Source organism: Rhinopithecus roxellana, chromosome 1 (assembly GCF_007565055.1).
Source record: "Rhinopithecus roxellana isolate Shanxi Qingling chromosome 1, ASM756505v1, whole genome shotgun sequence".
Lineage (NCBI taxonomy): Eukaryota > Metazoa > Chordata > Mammalia > Primates > Cercopithecidae > Rhinopithecus > Rhinopithecus roxellana.
In genome coordinates, this window is record NC_044549.1 from 128,273,633 (window position 1) to 128,297,783 (window position 24,151).

At 43.4% G+C, this 24,151-nt stretch overlaps 1 protein-coding gene across 2 annotated transcripts in view; it reads left to right on the plus strand.

Annotated features, from left to right (window-relative positions):
• The window catches only part of DCLK3 (doublecortin like kinase 3), a 49,135-nt gene extending 30,061 nt beyond the window's left edge, over positions 1–19,074 (plus strand). For both annotated transcript variants that reach the window (XM_030938403.1, XM_010376616.2), the window contains exons 3-5: positions 12,250–12,382; positions 15,807–15,974; positions 18,484–19,074. In XM_030938403.1, coding sequence (XP_030794263.1) covers positions 12,250–12,382; positions 15,807–15,974; positions 18,484–18,677 — 495 coding nt within the window. In that variant the 3' untranslated portion in view covers positions 18,678–19,074. The remainder of the gene's footprint in view (positions 1–12,249; positions 12,383–15,806; positions 15,975–18,483) is intronic.
• The last annotated feature ends 5,077 nt before the right edge of the window (positions 19,075–24,151 follow it).

Below are 24,151 nucleotides of genomic sequence, written 5' to 3' on the forward strand. Positions count from 1 at the left end.
AATTGTTTCTGCCTTTAATGGATGGCTGCTGTGTCTGCTAAGACCTGTCTTTGTTAAGCTTTGGGAAGTGATTACGTCAGAACTAACTTTTGATTACACAGCTGATTGCAAGTGTTGCTGCTTTTAGAGACTATCTGTATGTGCTAAAAGCTCCTAATGAATATAGCAAGCTTATAATATTTTAATCAACAGAAATATTTATATCTGATAATTGGGCCCTAGAGTAAAATTTTAGGCCTACGTTACTGAGTTTATGTATTTCTACTGATCACATTTCCTGATAAGATGATGGTGCTCTTCTTCCCTTAGGGTTATTTAGACTCCTGAGATCTTACAAAAGAAGTTTTAATTATAAGAATTTCCAGCTTGCAGAAATACCAGTGTTAATTGCTGCTTCTGCCAGTGTGTGCTCCTAGGAGGAGTTGGAATATGCTGGGTGATGTTGGCTGGGCTCTGTGGAAGGAAGTGGGGAAGCAAACAGGAGCTGGAAGAGTGATGATGACTAGACCAGCTCACACACACGGTGGAAGGGCACAGGCCAGGTTATTTATAGCTGATGGCTGAGAGATTGTATTCAGCAAAGAAAGCTGGGTGAGCGGGATGGGGAAAGAGACTGAGGAGATGTCAGACATGAGCATTGAGTACGGTCATTTGAGAAAATTTCTTCCAGAATAAGGGGAAGAGAAGGATGTGTTCCTGCCTGGAAATAGAGTGGAAAGGAATGAGTAGGGTGGGCATGCTGCTACACCTCCACTAGCATGTAGGGTGCTCATGTCTCTAATTCTGCTACTGCCCCCAGACTAGCTGTTATAGCCCTGGAGTGCTGGGAGCAGAGATCCCCGAAATCCAGGAGAGATGGTGGTGGGGATAGTGGGAACAGGTCTCAGCTTGGTCAAGGACAAAGGTTGTACCCTCTTTCTGGTCTCCTGCTGGTTCTAGGAAGAAACAGGCTTGTCTATATATTTACTGGTGAATATGACTAGGACAGGGCAGTGACTGGTGTCCCTAAAGGTGGCAGAGAAAATCTGGAAGGATAAAAAGTAGCCAATCACACTTCCTGCTCATTCTACCTTTACAATGAATCTGTTCAATCATTTTCTTGGTCTGAATTCTGTAAGTTCTTTTTCCCTTCTACTCTGATATATAAGAATAACTCACTGATTATTACTGTGGTAGTCACTGGTTCTGCAATGCATAATTCTCCTTGATCAGCAAGGTTTCTCTTCTACCAGCTTCAGTTTCAATCTCCTTTCCCTTAGCTTCTCATTAATAGTCCAAGTATTCATGAACGCATTTATACCCCAATCACATTAAGAAAAAAACTAACAACAACTATGAAGTATACTTAAGTTCTACTTAATAAAATAAAGAAATATTAATTTCAGTAATAACATGAAATTACCAAAGAAAAAGTACAGTGACACAAGTCTTTAGGTCATTGGCCCATTTTGATCAAGTCATTGAGAATGCTGTTGTTATATAAAAGATTGAACTCTAGAGAACTACGGGGTATATTCTTGTCAGAAATCATTGCAGTTATGACTGTAGGTTTACATTGGTAAGACAGGCTCTCAGTATCCATTTCAGCAATTTCCAGGACAATAATAGTATCTGTACACTCAGTGAACTTACGTATTTCCAGGGTTTGGCCACATAGGCAGAGGTTACAGAAAATTTCTCATAGTCTTCAAAATTCTAGATACTGGGTCATCTTGAGGATTGAGGTTTTCTTTCCTCTGTAAGTTCCTTTTGAAACATCCACCTGAAAGGATAGGTGTCTAATAAGTTACTGTCTGCAGTAAGTTATCAACAACAAAGACAATTTTAAAGTATGATTCCTATTTATCAACTTGGTGGATATCTGCTAAAACTGTGACTTCATTTCATCAAGGAGGCCTGAAGATCTGGTCATTTGGTAAAGGAAAATAATAGCACCTTCCGTTAGTCCACTTAATCCCTGTGTTCATGTATGTTATCACCTCTCTAAAAGAGTATATTCTTGTGAGTCATTTGAGGATCTAAGATTAAGTTTCTTAAAACTCTTTAAGGGCATTCGGAAAATGGTCTTAAGCTGAGGAAACAGCTCAGTAAATCTCTTCAAGTTTCTGAGATCTAAGGTCTAGTTGTCTAATTGCAACGGAAACCCTCAGGTTCTGGGTCGTCTTCTTGTGGAAGTCCCACGTTAGGGGGTATGTGAGGGGAGGGAGAAAAGAAGGAGTGAGGAGTCTGCTGCCATGGTCCCAGAAGGAGATGATGGTGGCTTGGTCTTGGGGACTGCAGTAAAGATGGGGAGAAGTGGTCATCCTAAGGGTAAAGACAAGACTTGTCAGTGGATTGAATGCGGTGGATGAGGAAAGAGAAGACTCAAGGGTGACAGATGTTTCTGACCTGAAGCTGGATCAGTCGCAGCCCCATTTTTCTAATGGAGGAGGGTGGTTTCTGTGTAGTTATGAGGATGAGAGTCTGACTGAGTTAGGATAGAATGGAAGGTGGAATACTGTAGACAGTGTGTATAGATGCCTCTTTCAAGGGTGTGTGCGTGTGTGTGTGTGTGCACTCACGAAGAAGATCATAGATATGGGACAGTTGCTAAAGAGGGATGCAGAGAAAATAAGGGTTGTGTTTTTTTAAAGTTGAGAGATATGACAGCATCTTTATGTGATGATGGAGCCATTCTCTGGGTTGGGGAACTGTGGGAGAGAAGCAGGGTCGAGGTGAAATCAGTTTCCAGCATGTTGAATTTGAGATGATCATCCGATTGGATGACTAGGTGTGAAGTAAAGTGTGCTGTGAAATATGAGGCTATCAAGTTCAGGAAACACCTACAGTCCAAAGTCCTTCATCAGCTGGGCTGGCCACCTCTGACCAGACATTGGGTTAAAAAGACAGTGCATCACAGTGATTTCTATGCTCAGAGCTGCCATTAGCTTCCCTTCACATTCACATTCAGAATAAAAGCCAAGGTCATTTCCATGGCCTGGAAGGTCTTATATGATGTGGACTCCATCTTCCTCTCAAAGCCACTCTCCAGCCACCCAGCTCCTTACTTGCCCTGCTCCTGCCCCTGCTTGCTACATCAAATCATGCATGTCCATCAGCCTTCGCATTTACTCTTTCTTCTACCTGAAAACTTGCTCCTCACATCTTAGTATGGCTCACCCCTGCCTTCATTCAGATGTTACTTCCTCAGTGAGTCCTTCCTTAACCACCTTATTAAAAAAAAAAAAACACCCTGCCACTGTCTGTGCCAGTATTGCCAGTAGAATTTTCTGTGATGATGGAGATACAGATTTCCTGTATCTCCACAGCCCAATGTGGTGGCCTATAGCCACATGGGCAGTTCCTCCTGTCTAAGGAACTGCATTTTAAGTTTCATGTAAAAATCAATAGCCATGTGTACTTAGTGGATACTATACTAGACAACGCAGCCCTTATCCCACTTTTACTTTTTCAAAACGCTTATCACTGCCTGACATTACATATTTATTTGAATATTGTTCATTAATAGAAAGGAGGCTTCATAAGAAAAAGAAGTTTATCTGTTTCATTCACTACTTTATTCTTAATATTGCAAACATTGCCTAGCAGATGGTAGGTGTGTAAGTATTTGTTGAATGAACATGAGATTTTAATTAAGTAGAAATAAGCGGATGCAATAAACAGACACCAAAAGCATTTTGTGAGCATGCCATGTGACAAGTCCCAGGGAAGACTTTTTCCTCACAGATTTTTTTTTCAGTCATACTTTTGTATTATGGTATGTTTATGTGTTTGTGTATATATATATATAGATATATACACATATATACATATATATGTAGACAGTGTGTATAGACACCTCTTTCAAGGGTGTGTGTGTGTGTGTGCACGCATGAAGGGGATCATAGATATGGAACAGTAGCTAAAGAGAGATGTAGAGAAAATAAGGGTTGTATTTTTTTTGTGTAGATATACACACAAGGGTGTTATTTTTGTGTATATATATATATACACATAAAAGTGTTATTTATGGTATATGTACCTGTATTTTGAGACAGTCTCACTCTGTCACCCAGGCTGGAGTGCAGCTGTGTGATCTCAACTCACTGCAACCTCTGCCTTCCAGACTCCTCCCACCTTAGCCTCCCAAGTAGCTGGGACCACAGGTATGAGCCACCACACCTGGCTAATATTTTGGTATTTTTTGTAGAGATGAGGTTTCGCCATGTTGCCTAGGCTCACTTCAAACTCCTGGACTCAACTGATCCACCTGCCTTGGCCTTCCAAAGTGCTGGAATTACAGGACTGAGCCACTGCACCCAGCCTGTATTATGGTATATTTTGCTGTCGTTGAAATATAAACGGATTTTAGGTATTGGCATTTTAATGTGAATTGGTTTCTAAGATCATTTCATTCTTCACAGCCAGTTGAAAATGGACCTTGGAGGGAAAAAGTACGAGAAATCATGATGGATCAAGTAAGAAGGTGGCAAAGATAAATAAACTTTATCCATGTCTTAATCCTTAAGGGAGCCATTTGTTGTTTGAGCTGGACTCTGCTGCCATCTTCTGTTCAGAGATGAGAATTGCAAGATCACATTTAAATTGAGGTACCATTGAAGGAGAGAGCAAATTGTTGAGAAAAATAAAGATTCTTCTTGAAGCTTTGAGATTATCCAGATGTTATCTGAATGCCTATGTAAATAATGTAGATCACTTGGATTCCAAGCATGACACTTTGATGTGGCTGGAAAAGGGTGAGAGATGCAGACAGATAATAGTCATTACAGTGCCATGTAAAGTAATCTCTTACACACTTTCAGTTAGAGAACAACCGAAAATGAGCCCCCAGCAGGAACATGGCCTAGAGCAGCAAGTTTAGGTAGGCTGCAAAATAGATACAGGGAGATGTGGGGTGAGGGCAAAGTGAGATGTGTTCAAAGGGGGCTTTTGTGCGCCCCCACCACACAACCCGGGAAAGCCCTGAAAGGTTTTCTCAGGCAGGGACATTGAAGTGGGTCATTTAATGGGGTCTTTGGCTGTCTTGATGACCACTTGAGTGCCTGGTCAACCGAGAGTCCTGAGGTCCTCTGCTCTGATCAAATCACACCTGCTGTGTGGCATTTGGTGCTGGACATTCTTGGTTAAGAAAGGCATCAATGACATATGGGCCATCCAGAACTTTACCGTATACACAGATCTCTCTGAGGTCGTGAGGAAATGCAGATTCTGGTTCAGGGGCTCTGGGGCAGCTGAGAGCTGTAACAAGCTTACAGGAGATGCTGATGGTGCTGGTCCAGGGTCCAGGGGCTGCACTGGGAAAAGGGATGAGTGAGGGAGGGTGACCAGGACACCAGGTCCTGTAAGGATTCACTAGAGTATCCTTGGTTGTTGTATTAGCCAGAGTTCTCTAGAGAGACAGAACCAATAGGATATGTGTTTATAGGGATGTATGAGAGGGGATTTATTAGGGGACTTGGCTCACATGATTGTGGAGACTGAGAAGTTCCATGACTGGCTGTCCACAAGCTGGAGACCCTGGGATACCAGTAGCATGGCTCAGTCCAAGTCTGAAGGCCTGAGAACCCAGGGGTTACTGGTATAAGTCTTGGAGCCCAAAGGCTAGAAAGCCTACAGTTCTGATGTCCCAGGAGGATGGGGAGGAGGGGGTACAGAGAGACAGAGAGACAGAGACACCAATTGCCTTTTTCCTACTTTTGTTCTATCCAAGCCCCAGCCGGCTGGATGCTGCTCTCATCCATATTGAGGGCAGATCTTCTGCACTTGGTCCATCTGGACTCACACGCCAATCTCCTCTGGAAATACCTAACAGACACTGCCCTCACCCCGTCCCCCAATCAATGATGCTTTACCAGTACTAGGTATTCCTTAATCCAGTCAAGTTGTCATCTAAAATTAATCATCACAGAGGCTAGCTTGGAGAAGCCAGAGGCGAGCTGGGGATCACGGTACTTGCTTCCCATCTTTGGAGGGATGTGTTCTTATTCAGCATCACTGGAGAGCGCAGATTTAGAAAATAGGAGTGGGAAAGGAATTCTGAATCAACATAGGGGTGAATCTCCTCACAAGCTAAGTGTGCCATAAATGGGATGAACTACAGCTTGGAGTTGTGGAGTCTTTTCCATTTTGAGATTTCATTCAGACATGAACGATAGTCTGGTGGGAGGATGTTTGAGACACGTTTTTTGCTTGGGTGGAGATTTGGATTTGATGGTATCAGATGTCCCACAGATTCTGGGAAGAAGAATTATTCTAGGACAACATCACTCATTTAATTTCAAGGTTTAAGATAGGAACTGTTCTGAAGCCAAATATGTGAGGTGCTTGTTGCAAAAATAAGCCAAAAAACTTGCAGACAGTGTGTGACCTTAAAAGTAATTAAGCTGCTTAGGTAGAGGAAATAAATGACAACGCTGAAGAATATTAAATAACTCTTGACAGTAGAAGCTGGAGACAGAAGAACTAAAAACATCAGGCCACCTGGGGCCACTTTCTGGAAGGGACAAGTGGGGCCACTGATCTTAACTGCCCCCCTCCCCCCAGTTCTGCTTATGCAATTGTTGATACTCAGGGGATGATCCTGAGATTGAAAGAGAAAAGCTATAGCATGAAGAAACTAGAAAAGGCATAATATATCTCACATAGGTCCGTATCATACTCTAAAAACAGATTTGACATTTTGAAAATATATCATTCAGTCTCTGGATAGTTAACATAATAACTTTTCAAAGTAAAATATGAGTTTCCAAAATGTTTAATCTGCTACAAGCTCAGTGGAGCCAGGTTTTGGAATTGGGGGCTTCCACGAGGAAGGTAATGTTTCACTTATTTCACAATAGGAGCACACTTATTACTTTGGTGTACTAAGTCAGCTGAAAGCTTTATTTAATTTATTTATTTTTAAAACTAATTTGTTTATTTTTAAGACGGAGCTTCATCCTTTTACCCAGGCTGGAGTGCAGTGGCTCGACCTCAGCTCACTGCAACCTCCATCTCCGGGGTTCAAGTGATTCTTCTGAGTCAGCCTCCATAGTAGCTGGGATTACAGGTGCCCACCACCATGCCCAGCTAATTTTTTTTTTGTATTTTTAGTAGAGATGGGGTTTCACCATGTTGGCCCAGCTGGTCTCAAACTCCTGACCTCAAGTGATCCACCTGCTTAAGCCTCCCAAAGTACTGGGATTACATGAGCCACCATGCCCAGCTAGTCAGCCAAATGCTTTTAATGCTGCTAATTTATAAATATTTGTGAGAGATATTTTTCCAGCAGTCACCCAGCAACTATGATTAATGCATATGATCCATCTGGTCATTCTAGGCGTCACATTATTTTGTTTTCCCTCCCTTCCAAACAAGGTTTTCTTAAATTATTCTGGTAATTACCCTGTTGTCTCCTTTTGGGCTATGTCAGTTTCTATATGCAGACCAAGCAGAATTTCATTTTAGTTCTAAATTTATGACTTTCCATTTGGTGAGGTTAATTATGGAGACATTGATTAGATTGTCTGGTGGTGACTTGGGCTCAGTAATTAAGACACGTGCTGCTTATGGAGATGTAAGCTCACTGACAGAAACCAAAGCAAGTGTGGAGAATTTATTCTGGTCTGGAGAGACAGGGGAAAGGCGGCTCCACCCTGCCATTCTAGGTGTTGCCCATGGCTGTGATGGGTCCCAGGGAGAGGCAGAGTTCCCCTACTGCCCACCTGTCCAGGCACTGGTAGGAGCCTTGGGAGCCTTTGCCCCAGTTCCAGGAGAGATGTGAGGGCATATGCCTGCAGACAAGTTGATAATTTCTCCTATAGCTGTGGTGGCACTAATGAGTCTCTTGCTTGGATAAGATTGCCCAAATTCTAGTAAGTTTTCACACAGTGGTCTAACTAACTGCTTAGTTCACCTTCGTCTGAGCAATCAGCTTCTACCATGAGAAACAGGGCAGTTACCCTTGGACCTTATGTGTGCAGGTACCAGATAGTTTGGAAGGATGCTGGAGTATTGAATTGTGTCTGATTATTTAACCTTCCCTCAAACTGGAAAACTTCTTTCAGGCAGCGGCACTGATGCATCTTTTACTTGCTGCAAGATGTGCTGGGTTTGTGCCCTTATGGTTAGTTTTTTCATGTGAAATTTAGTTTTATTTTCCAGCATAGTGACCTAAATACTTGCCACACTTACCTCTTGAGATTAGTTTCTTTTAGGTTAAGGTCCAGCTTTTCCTAACAGTCATAATCTTATATCAAATCACTTGTTGTGGAAGGAGGACAGGACATACTAACTTGGCAATGGGAATTGGCTTACCAGAGATGAGAAAGTCAGTCGCCTGGACTTGTTTGAAGGAATGAGACAGGTGGGATAAGTTTTGAAGGGGAAAAAGGAGGGAGCATTTCAGATTCTGTATTCATTCAGAGTGAAGGTGAGTGTGCCTTTTCTGTATTTTAAAAATTGACCAATTCTACCCTTTTCTAAAACCTGGTGGAAGTCACACTGGGCCTTTTGGTCACTTTAGAGCTAATACTTTGCTAGGCAAATTGCAGACATTGAATGAAACTCATGACATAAGCCTATTTGCTGGAAACTGTCACTCCCATTCTTCCGTCTTTTATTTTGAGACAGGGTCTTGCTCTGTTGCTGAGGCTGGAGTGCAGTGGTATAATCATGGCACACTGCAGCCTCAACTTCTCAGGCTCAAGGGATCCTCCTATCTCAGCCTCCCACATAGCTGGGACCACATGCATGCATCACCACGCCTGGCTAATATTTTTACTATTTGTAGAGATGGGGTCTCCTCATGTTGCCCAAGCTGGTCTTGAACTCCTGGCCTCAAGTGATCCTTCCACTTTGGCCTCCCAAAGAGCTGTAATTACAAGTGTGAGCCACTGCACCTACCCCACCCCCATTTTTTTTTAAACAAATGAGAAAACAGACTCAGATGAGTAAAGAAATTTGTCCAAGGCCTTTCAGCTGCAAGTCTTGGAGTTGGAATTGCTCAAAGACTCCTGGCCTGTTTGATTCTTAATCCCCCACCTCTCCCAATGAGGGCCTGTATTTAACATCTCTCTCCTGCTTATTGGTCTACTTCTTCATTTTTTGTAATTTTAAACTTTTGTGGGTATGTATTAATCCGTTTTTATGCTGCTAATAAAGAGATACCTGAGACTGGGAAGAAAAAGAGGTTTAATGGACTTATGGTTCCACATGGCTGGGGAGGCCTTCCCACAATCATGGTGGAAGGCAAGGAGGAGCAAGTCACATCTTACATGGATGGCAGCAGGCAAATAGAAAGCTTGTGCAGGGAAACTCCCATTTTTAAAACTGTCAGATCTCGTGAGACTGATTCACTATCATGACAACAGTATAGGAAAGACCTGCCCCCATGATTCAATTACCTCCTACTGGGTTCCTCCCACAACATGTGGGAATCGTGGGAGTTATAATTCAAGATGAGATTTGGGTGGGGACACAGTCAAACCATATTCCACTCTGGCCCCTCCCAAACCTCATGTCCTCACATTTCAAAACCAATCATGTCTCAACTGTTTCCCAAAGTCTTAACTCGTTTCAGCATTAACTTAAGAGTGCACAGTCCAAAGTCTCATCCAAGACACGTAAAGTCCCTTCCACCTATGAGCCTGTAGAATCAAAAGCAACTTAGTTACTTCCTAGATACAGTTGGGGTACAGGTGTTGAGTAAATACAGCCATTTCAACTGGGAGAAATTTGCCAAAACAAAGGCGCTACAGGTCCCATGCAAGTCTGAAATCTAGCAGGGCAGTCAAATCATAAAGCTCCAAAATGATCTCTTTTGACTCTGGGTCTCACATCCAGGTCATGCTAATTAATGCAAGAGGTGGATTCCCATGGTCTTGGGCGGCTCCGCTCCTGTGGTTTTGCAGAATACAGCCTCTCTCCCAGCTTCTTTCACAGGCTGGCATTGAGAGTCTGTGGCTTTTCCGGGCGCATGGTACAAGCTGTCATTGGTCTACCATTCTGAGATCTGGAGACAGTGGCCCTCTTCTCAAGATTCCATTAGGCAGTGCCCCAGTAAGGACTCTGTGTTTGGGGGATCTGACCCCACATTTCCCTTCTGCGCTGCCCTAGCAGAGGGTCTCCATGAGAGCCCCACCCCTGCAGCAAACTTTTGCCTGGACATCCAGGCTTTTCCATACATCCTCTGAAATCTAGGCGGAGGTTCCCAAACCCTAAATCTTGACTTCCGTGCACTGGCAGGCTTACCAAGACATGGAAGTGACCAAGACTTGCGTCCTCTGAAGCTACAACCTGAGCTTTATGTTTGCCCCTTTCAGCCATGGCTGGAGTGGCTGGGATGCAGGGCACCAAGTCCCTAGGCTGCACACAGCATGGGGATCCTGGGGCCAGCGCACAAAACCACTTTTTACTTGTAGGTCTCTGGGCCTGTGATAGGATGGGGTGCCATGAAGACCTCTGACATGCCCTGGAGACATTTTCCCCATTGTCTTGGGGATTAACATTCGGATCCTCATTACTTAGGCAAATTTGTGCAGCCGGCTTTAATTTATCCTCAGAAAATGGGATTTTCTTTTCTATTGCATTGTCAGGCTGCAAATTTTCCAAACTTTTATGCTCTGTTTCCCTTATAAAACTGAATGACTTTAACAGCACCCAAGTCACCTCTTGAATGCTTTACTGCTTAGAAATTTCTACCAGATATCCTAAATCATCTCTCTCAAGTTCAAAGTTCCATAAATCTCTAGAGCAGGGGCAAAATGCCACCAGTCTCTTTGCTAAAATGTAACAAGAGTCACCTTTGCTCCAGTTCCCAACAAGTTCCTGGTTTCCATCTGAGACCACCTCAGTCTGGACTTTATTGTCCATATCACTATCAGCATTTTGGGCAAAGCCATTCAACAAGTCCCTAGGAAGTTACAAACTTTCCCACATTTTTCTATCTTCTGAGCCCTCCAAACTGTTCCAGTCTCTGCCTGTTACCCAGTTCCAAAGTCAGTTTCACATTTTTGGGTATCTTTTCAGCAGTGCCCCACTCTACTCATGCCAGTTTACTGTATTAGTCCGTTTTCCTGATGCTGATAAAGACGTACCCGAGACCAGGAAGAAAAAGAGGTTTAATGGACTTATGGTTCCACATGGTGGGGGAGGCCTTCCTACAATCATGGTGGAAGGCAAGGAGGAGCAAGTCACATCTTACATGGATGGCATCAGGCAAAGAGAGAGCTTGTGCAGGCAAACTCCCATTTTTAAAACTGTCAGAGACCGATTCGGTCTCATGAGAACAGCATGGGAAAGACCCACACCCGTGATTCAATTACTTCCCACCGGGTTCCCCCAACAACATGTGGGAATTGTGGGAGTCACAATTCAAGATGAGATTTGGGTGGGGACACAGCCAAACCATATCAAGGTACATACTAGGTGCATATATTTTTGGGGTACATGAGATGTTTTGATACAGGCATGCAATGCATAATCATTACATCATGGAGAATGGGGTATTCATCCCCTCAAGCATTCATCCTTGCGTGATTACTTTTGCACCACCCTAATACAAACAATCCAATTATACCCTTTTAGTTATTTTAAAATGTACAGTTAAATTATCATTGACTATAGTCACCCTGTTTTGCTATCAAATAATAGGTCTTATTCATTCTTTCTAACCATTCTTTTTGTACCAATTAACCATCCCCACCTCCCCCCATCCCTGCCCCATACTTCTTCATTTTCATTCCCAGTCTTTTTCCTTTCTTTTTCACGTCTGCCCAGCCTTTGCATTGCCCAGAGGCGTTTTCTAATGCTCATGAAAGCTAGACTGTGCTCAAAGTATCCTTGATCCTTGTTCTAACTCAATGTTGCCTAATAGCCCTTTCTGCAACAGTGGAAGTGTGTCTATCTGTGTTTCCCAATACGGTAGCCACAAGCCACAAGTGGCTTTTGAGTACTTGAAATGTGCCTAATGCAGCTGAGACGCTAAATTTTTAATTTAATTTTAATTAATAAATTTAAGTAGCCACTTGTGACAATATGGTGCTACCATATTGGACTGCATAGTAAATCTAAATCATTGGTTCTTTAGTTGAAAATGTGAGCCCTTGTCATTGAGGTCAAGTTAGCTTTGTCGGTGTTGGGCTAAGCTGTAATCCCACATAGGTTTATCGTTTGCTTATCTTGACCTTGCATGCCTGTTGTTTCATTAGTATCCCTTCTTTGTTCTAATCACAATTTTGGTGGTGGTTTGGGGATTTTGGTTTCTTACAGGTTCAACGAAATGAGGACAAATCTACTACCTTGAAATTGGCTGATTTTGGACTAGCAAAGCATGTGGTGAGACCTATATTTACTGTGTGTGGGACCCCGACTTACGTAGCTCCTGAAATTCTTTCTGAGAAAGGTAAGTGTTACACATTGATCTGTGGGACTCTAGTTCCCTTACTAACAAATGTTTCATTTGTAATATTTACTAGTTTTCAATATGGAATAAATCTCAGAGAACTGATGCTTAGGCTTGGATTTGGACTTCAATGAAAATATTTGAAGTAGGCTTGATCAAAGCATGAGAGCTTTCTCCTCATCAGGGCTGCCCCTGTTACAGTGAATGGATCAGTGTGTGTGTGTGTGTGTGTGTGTGTGTGTGTGTATGTGTTTTATGTGTGTGTGTTTGTGTGTGTATGTGTGTGTTTAGTGTGTTTAGGCAGGACAGTGAGATGAAAGATGATGGAGAATTGAATGGGGAACTCAAGCAAGCAAGGCCATTTGGGCTACTGACCCAAGGCTGTCTCTAACAGGAGAGAATTGAAGCAGTCCTTATGGTACTTGGTTTAAACACTTCTTCACCAACCTTCCATTTAAAGGAAAAGGGGATCCCATTTTCCTCCATGAACTCTATGAATATTTATTACTTACTTGTATATTATGCAAGGATCCAATGAGTTGTTTTAGTGGCATAGTTTCTAAAACATTTAAAAAGGAAATAATAGTTATGATATGGCTCTAACTATATGAATGACTATTTGACTACTGTGGCACTTCAGGAGAAATCAATTTACCCACCGTTGTAAGATGGGAAGACCTTCATCGGGTTGCAGGGTTGGTGACAGGGAGAAGGGATGGACGGATAGTTTGCCAGCAGCAGAACCATCAGGACAATTAAGAAGAGGAGATGGCCAGGCACAGTGGCTCACACCTATAATCCCAGCACTTTGGGAGGCCAAGGCAGGGTGGATCACCTGAGGTCAGGAATTCGAAACCACCTTGGCCAACACAGTGAAACCCTGTCTCTACTAAAACTACAAAAAAATTAGCTGGGCGTGGTGGCGTATGCTTGTAATCCCAGCTACTTAGGAGGCTGAGGCAGGAGAATGGCTTGAACTCGGGAGGCGGAGGTTGCAGTGAGCCAAGATTGCGCCATTGCACTCTAGCCTGGGCAACAAGAGTGAAACTCCATGTCAGAAAAAAAAAAAAACAAACAAAAAACTAAAAGATGAGGAGATGACATGCATGAGGTCAGGTGTTAGAGACATGGAGAAGACTAGCCTCAGTGGACCAGAGAGAAACACAATTGGTTGGTGTATTAGTCAGGTTTTTGTGTTGCTATAGAAATAACGAAGGCTGGATAATTTATAAAGAAAAGAGGTTTAGTTGGTTCAGGGTTCTGCAGGCTGTACAAGCATGGTGCCAGCCATCTGCTCTGCTTTTGGTAAGGGCTTTAGGAAGCTTACACTCATGGTGGAAGGTGACAGGGAACCGGCATGTTACATGGTGGAACTGGGAGCAAGAGAGAGAGAGGGAGGAGGTCCCAGACTTCTAAATAACCAGATCCTAAGTGAAGCACCTGAGTGAGAACTCACTTGTCACCAAGGGGATGGTACTAAACCATTTATGAAGGATCCACCCCCATGATCTAATCACTTCCCACAGGCCCCACCTCCAACATTGGGAATCAACACATGGAATTTCAACATGAGATTTGGAGGGAACAAATATCCAAACTATATCAGCTGGGTAGGTTGAGTTTAAATTCTCCACAAATGGGAAGGCTGGGTAGAGGTGTTTAGACTTGGTGTGGCATCGATGAACTGGTTAAGAGAAGAAAAGAAAGCAAATAGGCAACATGAATTCTTGGGAAAATCACATATTGGTGGTAGCACCAACTAAAACAGGGTGTTGGAAAGGATAGCTCTTTTGGGAGATAGGGGGATGGGGTGAGTTTAGTTTTGAACACACTGACTTTGTAGAGATATCAGGATGGATAATGGAGTTGTCCACTTGGCAAGGAGGTGAAGCTGTGAGCTGAACATGTGGCTTTGTTGAGACTCCTCAACAGAGAGGTGGTTGATAATGGGCTCCTTGGTAATGCCAGGAATGAGAGCCAAGGACGTATTCTTGAGGAGGCCAAGAGCTCAGAGATGAGAAAAGGAAGGAGGGGTCAGTAGAGAAAAGGGTGGGTAGCCCAGAGAGGATCTGGAAAGTGCATTGTCACAGAGGCCAAGGGACATTTCTAGAGATTGATGAGACCCAGGAAAATCAGTCCCTCTCAACAGTGAACGGTTGAGAACTGAGAAAAGGTCACAAAGGGTCATTAGTGACTTATTCTCTTAGTGTTTTCCTGCTGATTTGTGTTTTGTCAAACTTACTCTGGGGCTTAATCATGAATATCTAACTTCTAAATTACAACGGTCAAGTGTTTTCTTTTTCTAACTGTAGAAAGTTAGAAAGTGCTGAAAATGTATATATTGCTGTGATAAGTTTTGGGAATACAATGTGTAATATGTATTAATAATCTTTATATTGCTTTGTCTATTTCACTGCTGGAAGGTTATTTTAGGACTATAATCAGACATGTGCACAAATATTTAATAAATGCTCATCAGAAAATTCCTTACAGTTGTAAAAAAATTAGTAAAAACTTAAATTACAACATAGCAATTTATTATGTAAAGAGGATTCTAATAGTTGTTAGAAATCATGTTTGTAAAAAATATTTTTTATATTTTTCATAGGAAATTCTTATGTTGGAAATGCCATTATATAATATTAAGTAAATAAAATAGAGTGTAAGTGCAACGTGATCCTAATTTTATATAGAAAAGTAAATAAAAATGTTATTTAGAAAAGAATACATGTCTCCATATGGGTGTGTGCATATGTGTGTGTGTGTGTGTTGTGTACTAGTGTGTGCACATGTGGGGGATACAGCTAGTAAACATCAGTCTTTTAAAAATCATTTAAAAAGCCAGTAAATGATATTTTTTAAGTGAGAGAGAAGGCAATGGATATATAGGAAGCAGAGATTGCTAGTATAGACTCGGGCTTCTCTAACTATCTCTGGTGAAGGGTGAAGTTTTAAAATTTCCAGTACAGTGTGGACTCACAGTCCTGCTGCATGTGACTAGAACACATCTCATGCCACATGTGACTCACCACATGTGTGTGACAACGCCTGAACTGATGTATGTGCTGTTCAATGAGATGTGCCGTTCAATCATGCAACTGAATGTCACAGTCTTGTTAAATTGCTGTAAGAGTTTCCAAACACTTGCTTTCAAATGTTTCTGTGCTCATTTTATTACAGAGCAGTAATAAGGCATTGCAAAGTGGCAGTGGCCCATGGACCACACTTTGAGTAACGACGGTGTAGAATCCTTATCTATAGGAGTTAGAAGGGAGCTGTGTTTGGAAGTGGCTCTTGGTTGCTGAGAGCTGGGATCCTCTGTAACTTAGATCTATTTAGAACCACAATACTCCATCATTTATTTCGTTACCTTTGACCCTGCCTGGTCTCAGGTTTGTTTGTGTCTCTGCCTCTGTCTGCACAGGTTATGGACTGGAGGTGGACATGTGGGCTGCCGGTGTGATCCTGTATATCCTGCTGTGTGGCTTTCCGCCATTCCGCAGCCCTGAGAGGGACCAGGACGAGCTCTTTAACATCATCCAGCTGGGCCACTTTGAGTTCCTCCCCCCTTACTGGGACAATATCTCTGATGGTGAGATTTGGGGCTTCCTCACACAGCAGAGGAGGGGATGGATTTTTCAGGTCAGATGTGTAGAGGACCCACCACTGTGCCCGGCGCAGAGTTGGACTGTCACCATGTCATGTCTCATCCTTTACTTCCTCAGTAGCTTCATGTAGGTTTGTGTAGCACTCTGAAAACTTTGAGATTTTAGTGAAAAAATTTAGTGCTTTGAGATTTAGTGAAAAAGCCTAACCACCAGTTACAGTCACCAAGTACTTTTCCTTAAGGTAATTCAAGAACCTTAGAACTGAAAAATATCAGAAACATTATAACTCTCCTTTGGAAAGAGAAAGGCCATCTTATATACAGAAGTGTTTGTGAATGGAACAGACTGAAAATGCTTATTTTACACGTGCATAACCAAGGGTCCTATAGCAGCACACTTGGAGCACAGGGGCTCTGCAATGAAGATCTCAAGTTATTTTTTAGTGACCTGGAGCCTGCATGGTCCTCCCTGCTTTTGGCCCTCTGTTCCATTTGATTCCAAATGAAATCCTTCCCCTTGTCTCTACGGATTTGTCTGTACTACTCACTGTCCTTGTAAAACTGAGAACTAGATAACTGGGGATTTTGAGTCTTTAGCTTAAAAAGTAGAATAGGAGGCTGGGTGTGGTGGCTCATACCTATAATCCCAGCACTTTGAGAGGCCCAGGTGGGAGGATTGCTTGAGGCCCGGAGTTCGAGACCAGGCTGGGCAACTAGCGAGACCCCTTCTCTACAAAAAATAAAGCAAATTAACCAGGCATGGTCCCAGCTGCTCTGGGGGCTGAGGCAGGAGGATCGCTTAAGCCCAGGAGTTTGAGGCTGCAGTGAGCTATGATGGTGCTACCACACTCCAGCCTGGGTGACAGAGATCCTGGTTCAAAATAAAAATAAAGTAGAATAAGAATGATAACATTTTGTTTTTCAATTTTCCCTAAACATGCTGTTTAATTTTAGTTATTGAACTGCCTCCATCCCTAGCCTCTATTTCCTCACTGGGATTGGAAGATGAGGAAAGGGAAAATCTTCATTTTTCCCCCTCTAAATAAGGTAGGGAGAGGGTGGCTTGTCACAGTAGATGAGGATCTTGAGCTGACAAGGCAGTGGCAACTGGTAATTGAGGGACTAAAAGTCATTTTAGAAAGTTCTGTGCAGCACTCCTTAGATTTGGGCATGGGTGGCCCTCGTCCTGGGGCCTGTGCTAGTCACATCCTTCTCTACAGAGTGAGGAGAGTATGGGGCTTAGGGGATGTGCCCCCAGAGCCTAGGTCCCCTCTTCTAGGTCACTTCCTTAAGACCCATGAATTCCCTGTCCAAATGGCCCAAGCCCACTTCCAAGGTTTGTGAGACCTCTTTCCAGCCTCTTCCCACTATGCCATAAAGTAGCCAAGGAGTGGCTGTCTGGAGCGGATAGACAGAGCTTGGACATGTTGGCTGGGGTGTCTGGTTGTCCACACTTGTACACAAGAGTCTGAGGATTCTCAACTTAAATCTGGCCTTCCAGCCTCTGAGTGAGTCATTTGAGAACCCTGAGAGAGTGGTTCTGGCAGCGGTGGGGCTGGGGCTTTTTGTGGGCAGAATTTTCCCAGCTTGAATTGGGTGTTGTAGGAGGAATCTGGGCCTTCTGTGCTCAGGAGGTGGCTGGACATCAGTGTACGGGAGCGGTGATTGGTGGGTGAGCAGCTGGTCTTGAGTAAAAGACAGCCTTCAATAAAGGCAAAGAACAACAACAAAAAGGTGGACGTTTTCTTCTTGTGCATTCTTGAGTGATTGAAAGAGCAGGCTCAATGAGCCAGGGGGGAGAGCCAGCAAGCCAGGAGGAAATCTCTTCTGCTTTCTGCCTGCTGCTGGGCTCACCAGTTGGCCCCTCATTTCTCTAAAATCAATCCAGTCATGGTCTTGGGCAGAAAATAAAATTAATTTTGAATTTGCACTATTTACTTTTTAGATTTCTTTACACGGTTTTCAGTTTTGTCAATGTGAAGGCATATGTATTGACTTGGGAAGATTGAACATATTTTATTTAACAATGTGTTAGTTTTGATTTGAAATCTTAAAGTATGTAGATGTATAGCATGTGGTCTCCATTTGTTCCTTTGCCCTGAGTGCCTGGGATGTTAAGAGTGGGCCTGGCCCCGTGATTCTAGAGAAATGAATGAACATCCTCTCGAGCTGTGCTGTCCAACATGGTAGCCCCCTCTCCGCTGCCACACATGGCTATTTAAATGCAAGTGTAAATTAACTCAAAGTAAATCATATAAATATTCACTTCCTCAGTTTCACAAGCCAGATTTCAAATGCTCAATAATCACAGGTGGATAGTGCAGATAAAGAATGTTCCTGCCTTCTATTGGACTGTGCTGCTCTAGAATATGAAGGAGCCTTTCAGCCAGCCATGGTGCTGACGTGAATGTTTGTGTTCTTATTTCATGTGTGGGGAAGAAAAATTCAGAACCACTTACATTCATCACATTTTTCCCTTCTCTCATTCCCACAGCTGCCAAAGATCTGGTGAGCCGGTTGCTGGTGGTAGACCCCAAAAAGCGCTACACAGCTCATCAGGTTCTTCAGCACCCCTGGATTGAAACGGCTGGCAAGACCAATACAGTGAAACAACAGAAGCAGGTGTCCCCCAGCAGCGAGGGTCACTTCCGGAGCCAGCACAAGAGGGTTGCGGAGCAGGTATCGTAGTCACTGCCTTGGGAATCTGTTCAGCCCCCAGTTCTGCTGAAGGACAGAGAAAAGGAGGGAAGTTTGAGAGAAAAACAAGGAAAGAAGCTTCTTCACATAATTGGCGAATCAGAGGGAGAGACACTCAGTGTATTTTAAAGCATATTAAAAAAATTAAGTAAATGTTAAATGTCAACATATTTTTAGATTTGTATATTTAAAGCCTTTAATACATTTTTGGGGGATAAGCATTGTCATCAGTGAGGAATTTTGGTAATAATGATGTGTTTTGCTTCCTCTTTGTAACCAAGTTTATTCTGTACTAGAGGAGTGGTGCTTACCAGGGTCTAAACTCCCCCTGTGAAATTAATAAGGTGTATTGTGGTCTTTCCGTGTTAATAAAATGTGCTCTGAATAACAGAAGTGGGCCTGTATTCCGATTACTTCTTTGTGCTGGTGACGACGGCCAGGGAATGAATGATCTCCGGAGGCTGATATGACTACATATAGATGTGAAGGACACTTGATGAGTTGACAAGACCTGTTTATTTAGGATGTACTATTCTTGGTCTCTAGCATTTCAGTCTTACCAAAAATCAGTTTTGGTGCAGTCTGAGACATGGAAAGAAAAAACCAAACTATTGAATCATTCTTGCTCCTGCAATACCATTATACTGCTTTTCAGCCCAGTTATCCCTGAGCCTGAATCACTTCTATGTGAAGTCAGGCACTCAGGCTGTGACTGTGTTAACATTTTCAGATCACGAGGGAGCCATTTAGTACATTAATATGTCAGAAATGCAGTAAATGGATTACACAGGGACTTGAAGGAGCTCAGAGTTCAAGCACATTCCTACCTGCAGGGCATACACCCGGGACACATTCCAGATTTCTGTGCTGAAATATGGGTCTTTGCAGATGACTCTGGGAGTATGTGTGGGCTGACAGCAAAACATATCCTAATATTTCCCAAATTTACCTTCTTAGATTATGAATGACCTGGTCAGTAGGCCACAAATCCAGTCAAGAGTGTGGCTGTCTCACTTCTACGTTCCCTAACAGTTTTGGAGCCATCTGGGTGGAGGGGTGTATTAGTTAGGAAAACAGGAACAGTACTAGAGAATTCAACATAAGGAATTGCTTAATCAGGTTTTGGAAAATGGAAAAAGCACAAAGGAGGCTCTGGTATAATTTAGAGATAGTAACTGCAGGAAGTGGCTCCCATTCTTAGGTGGAGAACCAAGGGAAGAAGTTGGGGTTATTAGAACCTAAGAGATTGAAGGAGAAATTCCTTGCAGTGGACACTGTAGTATGCCACTTAGGTACTCCAAGACTGAAGGGAATAAGCTGCTTGGGGTGCTGCTGGATGATGGCCCTCAGCTTTCAACCCTGTACAGGAATTACCCTCCACTGGAAGAGACACCTTTCAGCTCCCTCCTGAAGCAGGCCATATCAAATGACTAGTCCATGTAGGGTATGGCGGCTCAGCTCCTTTGTCCCAAATAGGGACAATACTGAAGGGCCATCCAACTACTGACCTGCTCATGGGGGTTGGCTGAACTGTTGGTTGAGACTGCATCACAGCCCAGCTTCTCCCTTGCCCAATCCTGCTTCTTTCCTTTCCCTTCCAGAGGTAATGATCCTGAGACCACTCCCTAATAAGCCTTTTGGATGCTAATCTGGATTTCAGAGTTGGCTTCTCAGGAAACCAAACCCTTGACACTCCCTAGAAACTTGAAACCACATCAAAGAAGTACCAGTTGGTGCTTTAACCTCAGAAGCTTGGAGCAGGGGCCCCTGTGGAGCTGGGACTCAGACCCCTGAGGAGAGGGTGCTGCCCAGCAGGCAGTGTAATGGGACTCATTCTGAAAACATGAAGAGGCTGGAAGTTGGATTCAGTTGCTACTAGTCGTTTGATAAAGACACCAGTAACCTTCATTTCACTAAATCCAAAAGAGAATTTTCAATCCTCAAATTAGCATCACTTGACCCTATTGACCACTCTCTCTTTGAGTAATTTCTCCTGTTGACTACCATGATGGCACATTTTTCTTTTTTTTTTTTTTCTCCTATACCTTTGGATCTCCTGTATAGATTCAATCTTCTTCCAGTTGCTAAAAGCTGTAGTTCCATCCTTAGTGGCTAGGGAAATGCAAATTAAAATCACAGTGAAAGATTACTATACACTCATTAGAATAGCTAAAATTAAAAGGCTACAATGAAAAGACTGACCATACCAACTCCTAGCGAGGATGCGGAGTGACTGGAATTCCCGTACCTTGCTGCTGGGAGTATAAAATGGGACTTCTCCTTTGGAGAACGGTTTGGTAGTTCCTTTAAAAGTTAAACATGTACCTACCATATGAAATTGCACTTCTAGGTATTTATGCAGGAGAAATTCAAGCATACGTCCTATGAAGACTTCACAATATTTGTAGGTGCTTTATTTGTAGTAGCCCCAAAGTGGAAACAGCTTGAGTGTGCATGATTTGGTACATGGATAAACAGATTGTATGGCCACACAATGAATAACAGCCACAAAAAAGGGATGAACTACTCATACACGAACAACATGGATGGACCGCCAAAGAATTAGGCTGAATGAAAGAAGAAAAAAAAGACTACATTTTGATTATTTCATTTACGTACTATTCCAGAAAATACAAGTGAATCTACAGTGACAGAAAGTGATCAGGGGTTTCCTGGAGATGGAAATGGGGAGAGCGGGCAGGAGGGATTGCAAGGGAACACTTGGTAAATTTGGGGATGACGGACGTGTTCATTTTCTTGAATGTAATAATGGATTTATGGGGGTATATATGTCAAAACTTACCAAATTGTACACTTTTGCTATGTGCAGTTTATTGTGTGTCAATTATACCTCAATAAAGTTGTTAAAAATATAGTTGCAGGTCCTCAAAGTTCAGTCCTAGACTCTATTTTCACTCTATTTCACCTGGTAACTTCATTTACACTCACTATCTATTTGCAGATGAGCCTCTCCTTCCCTGCCCCCAGTTATGTTTCCATCCAAGGCTTCTCTAACTTCTAGGCCCACCTTTCCAACTGCCTACAGAACATATCCGTGCACAGCCATCAGAAGTTCCTCTACAGCAGAATCCCCAAGCCTGGTCCTCCTCTATTTCTCCCTAGCTCAGGGAATGGTGTTGTTCAGCAAGTTCAAAACAGGCATCACCCTTGATACCTCACTCTCTGACTCCTGAATCAGTCCATCCTCATTGATTTACTTCCTCAGTGTTGCTTGGATCTGTCCACTTAACTTCCTTAGTTTCTCTTCCAATGGACATTTAGGCTGTTTCTCAGTAATTATTTATTCTTACAAACATGCTGTATTTACCATCCATCCTATATGCATCCCTCGTGCATGTGTAGGAGAGTTTCTTTTCTTAGAGAGAAAATCTCCAACTTGATCAGATATTGCCAACTTGATTTTGAATTAATTTATCCTCCCATAAACAGTGATGAAAGCTTCTTTTCTCTCATGGTTTACCACATGGTTTTGCTTTTTATTACCCAAATGATAATATTTGAACATAATTGAGAAATAACACAGAAGCTGTGTTGTTATTACCACAAAGCTGTGTTAAAAACGTTGACAATTGTGTAGCACTTAATATAGAGCTCCTGGAGTGAATTCCAGTGTGTATCTCATTTCCACCCAGAACAATGGCACCGCTGGCTATGATTCTCAGCCCTACTTTACAGATGGGGAGACTGAGACGCAGAGAAATAACCTGACTTGCTTATCATCACTTGGTTTACAAAAAATGCCAGCTGCCAGATAAACACCACAGTGCAGAGCGGCACCATCCTTTCGGTTCCCAGCCTCTCCTCTGTGTCTGATCCTGCAAGGCCAGATCCCAAATGCCTGTGGATGAGCAATACTAAAAAGACTCCTTTCTGCAACAGAGGTACTTTTTCTAGAGGCTCCTTTAACTCCAGCCCCAGTCCTCCCACTTCATGAGACCTGGAAGGCTGTGTTTGAAACCAGTGGCCAGTACTGTGGGGCCAGGGGCGTCACATGCAACCCAGCCACCTATGGATTGGTTGGGAGTTGATGATGACTGTGGAAGTGGCTTAGGAGTCATGGTTGGTCCTTCCAAGGGGGACACTTCCAGTGAAGAAGCCCCGGGGTGACTGTCAAGTGACTTGTGTTCTTTCTAGGGCTTGGCTCCAGCTCCTCCTGAGTTGGGCAATCATAAGGCAATTGCTTTGTATTTCTTACCTGCTTTAGGTGGCAGGGGAGTTTCTGATTCTCTCTTCTCCTGAAAACTTATGACACTGATGTGGAGACTCTGGTTGCCTTATCGATCTCTGAAGCACCCACTATCCTGGTGCTTCCCTGGGCTGAATTGAGTCTCCTCACTCAGTCATATCTTTCTCCGGGGAAGTTCACATCCAATAACTGGTCAAACTGGGTTAAAAAGGTCCAGTCCCCTTGCTTCAACTCAGGACAGCTCCATAGGGCCACCCTGTAGCTCCATGTGGGATCAGACATGGCCTTTGCTTCAACTAGACCACAGTTAGCTACTTCTTCTACTCAGTCCCACGCCATTCACACCTTCTTCCCCAGCAGGTGCTGACACAGAACAGTCCCCAGTAAACTTCCTGTGCACACACCTCTCTCTCAGTGTCTGCTTCCTGGGGAAACCAGCCTGTGACTTTCTCATAGCCAGTGAGAATGAGCAGGAGGCCACTGAGCTTGGGGACCATCTAGCCCCTCTTGACTGGAATGGGCCTGACTAATGCTTGGCTTCCCAGACTGAGGCTGATCCCAGAGGACCACGGTACAGATCGGCTCTGGGTTCAGGGCTCTCTGAGTCCCAGGACTGCTGGCTTTGTGGAAGCTTTTAGCTATGTAATCCAGGGCCAGCAAACTCAGAGGGTTTGCAGAAATAATTCTGGTTTTCTTTATTTAAAAGGGAGATTAGAACGAGTTCCAGTGTGTGAGCAAGACTGGCTGGGCCTGTGTGAGTAACTGGGGTCCAGCCCGATAGCTGTGCTGAGGAGTGGACAGCAGCTCACCCAGGTAGTGCTAGATGCTGCTGGCCAGAGTGGGAGGAAGCTGAGCCTACCTGGAGAAATCTGGGGACACGGTGTTCTCTCAAGCAGACCCTGAGACAAAGACATAGGTGGATAGTTTATTTGGGAGGCAAACCCAAGAAGTGTGGAGAGGGAATGGGGAGGTGAGTCCAGGAAGAGAGGAAAGCCAAGGGAGGGTGCATTCACTTGTGAGGGCCGCTGTGGGCAACTGGAGCTCATGTCCATTGGGAGCCCTCTAGAACACACCTCAGAACTGTCCCACTGCTGCACAAGGAAACTGAATTGTATCCACCAACTCCTGTCCTTTGTTCTTTGAGAGTTTCTCTTGGTGTGTGAACTCCCTGCCACTTCTGTCCTGTTTTGAGCCAGGCAAGTTTCCACTATATGCCAGGTCCTTGACATTTTCTCAGCGAATCCTCAAACAACCTCAT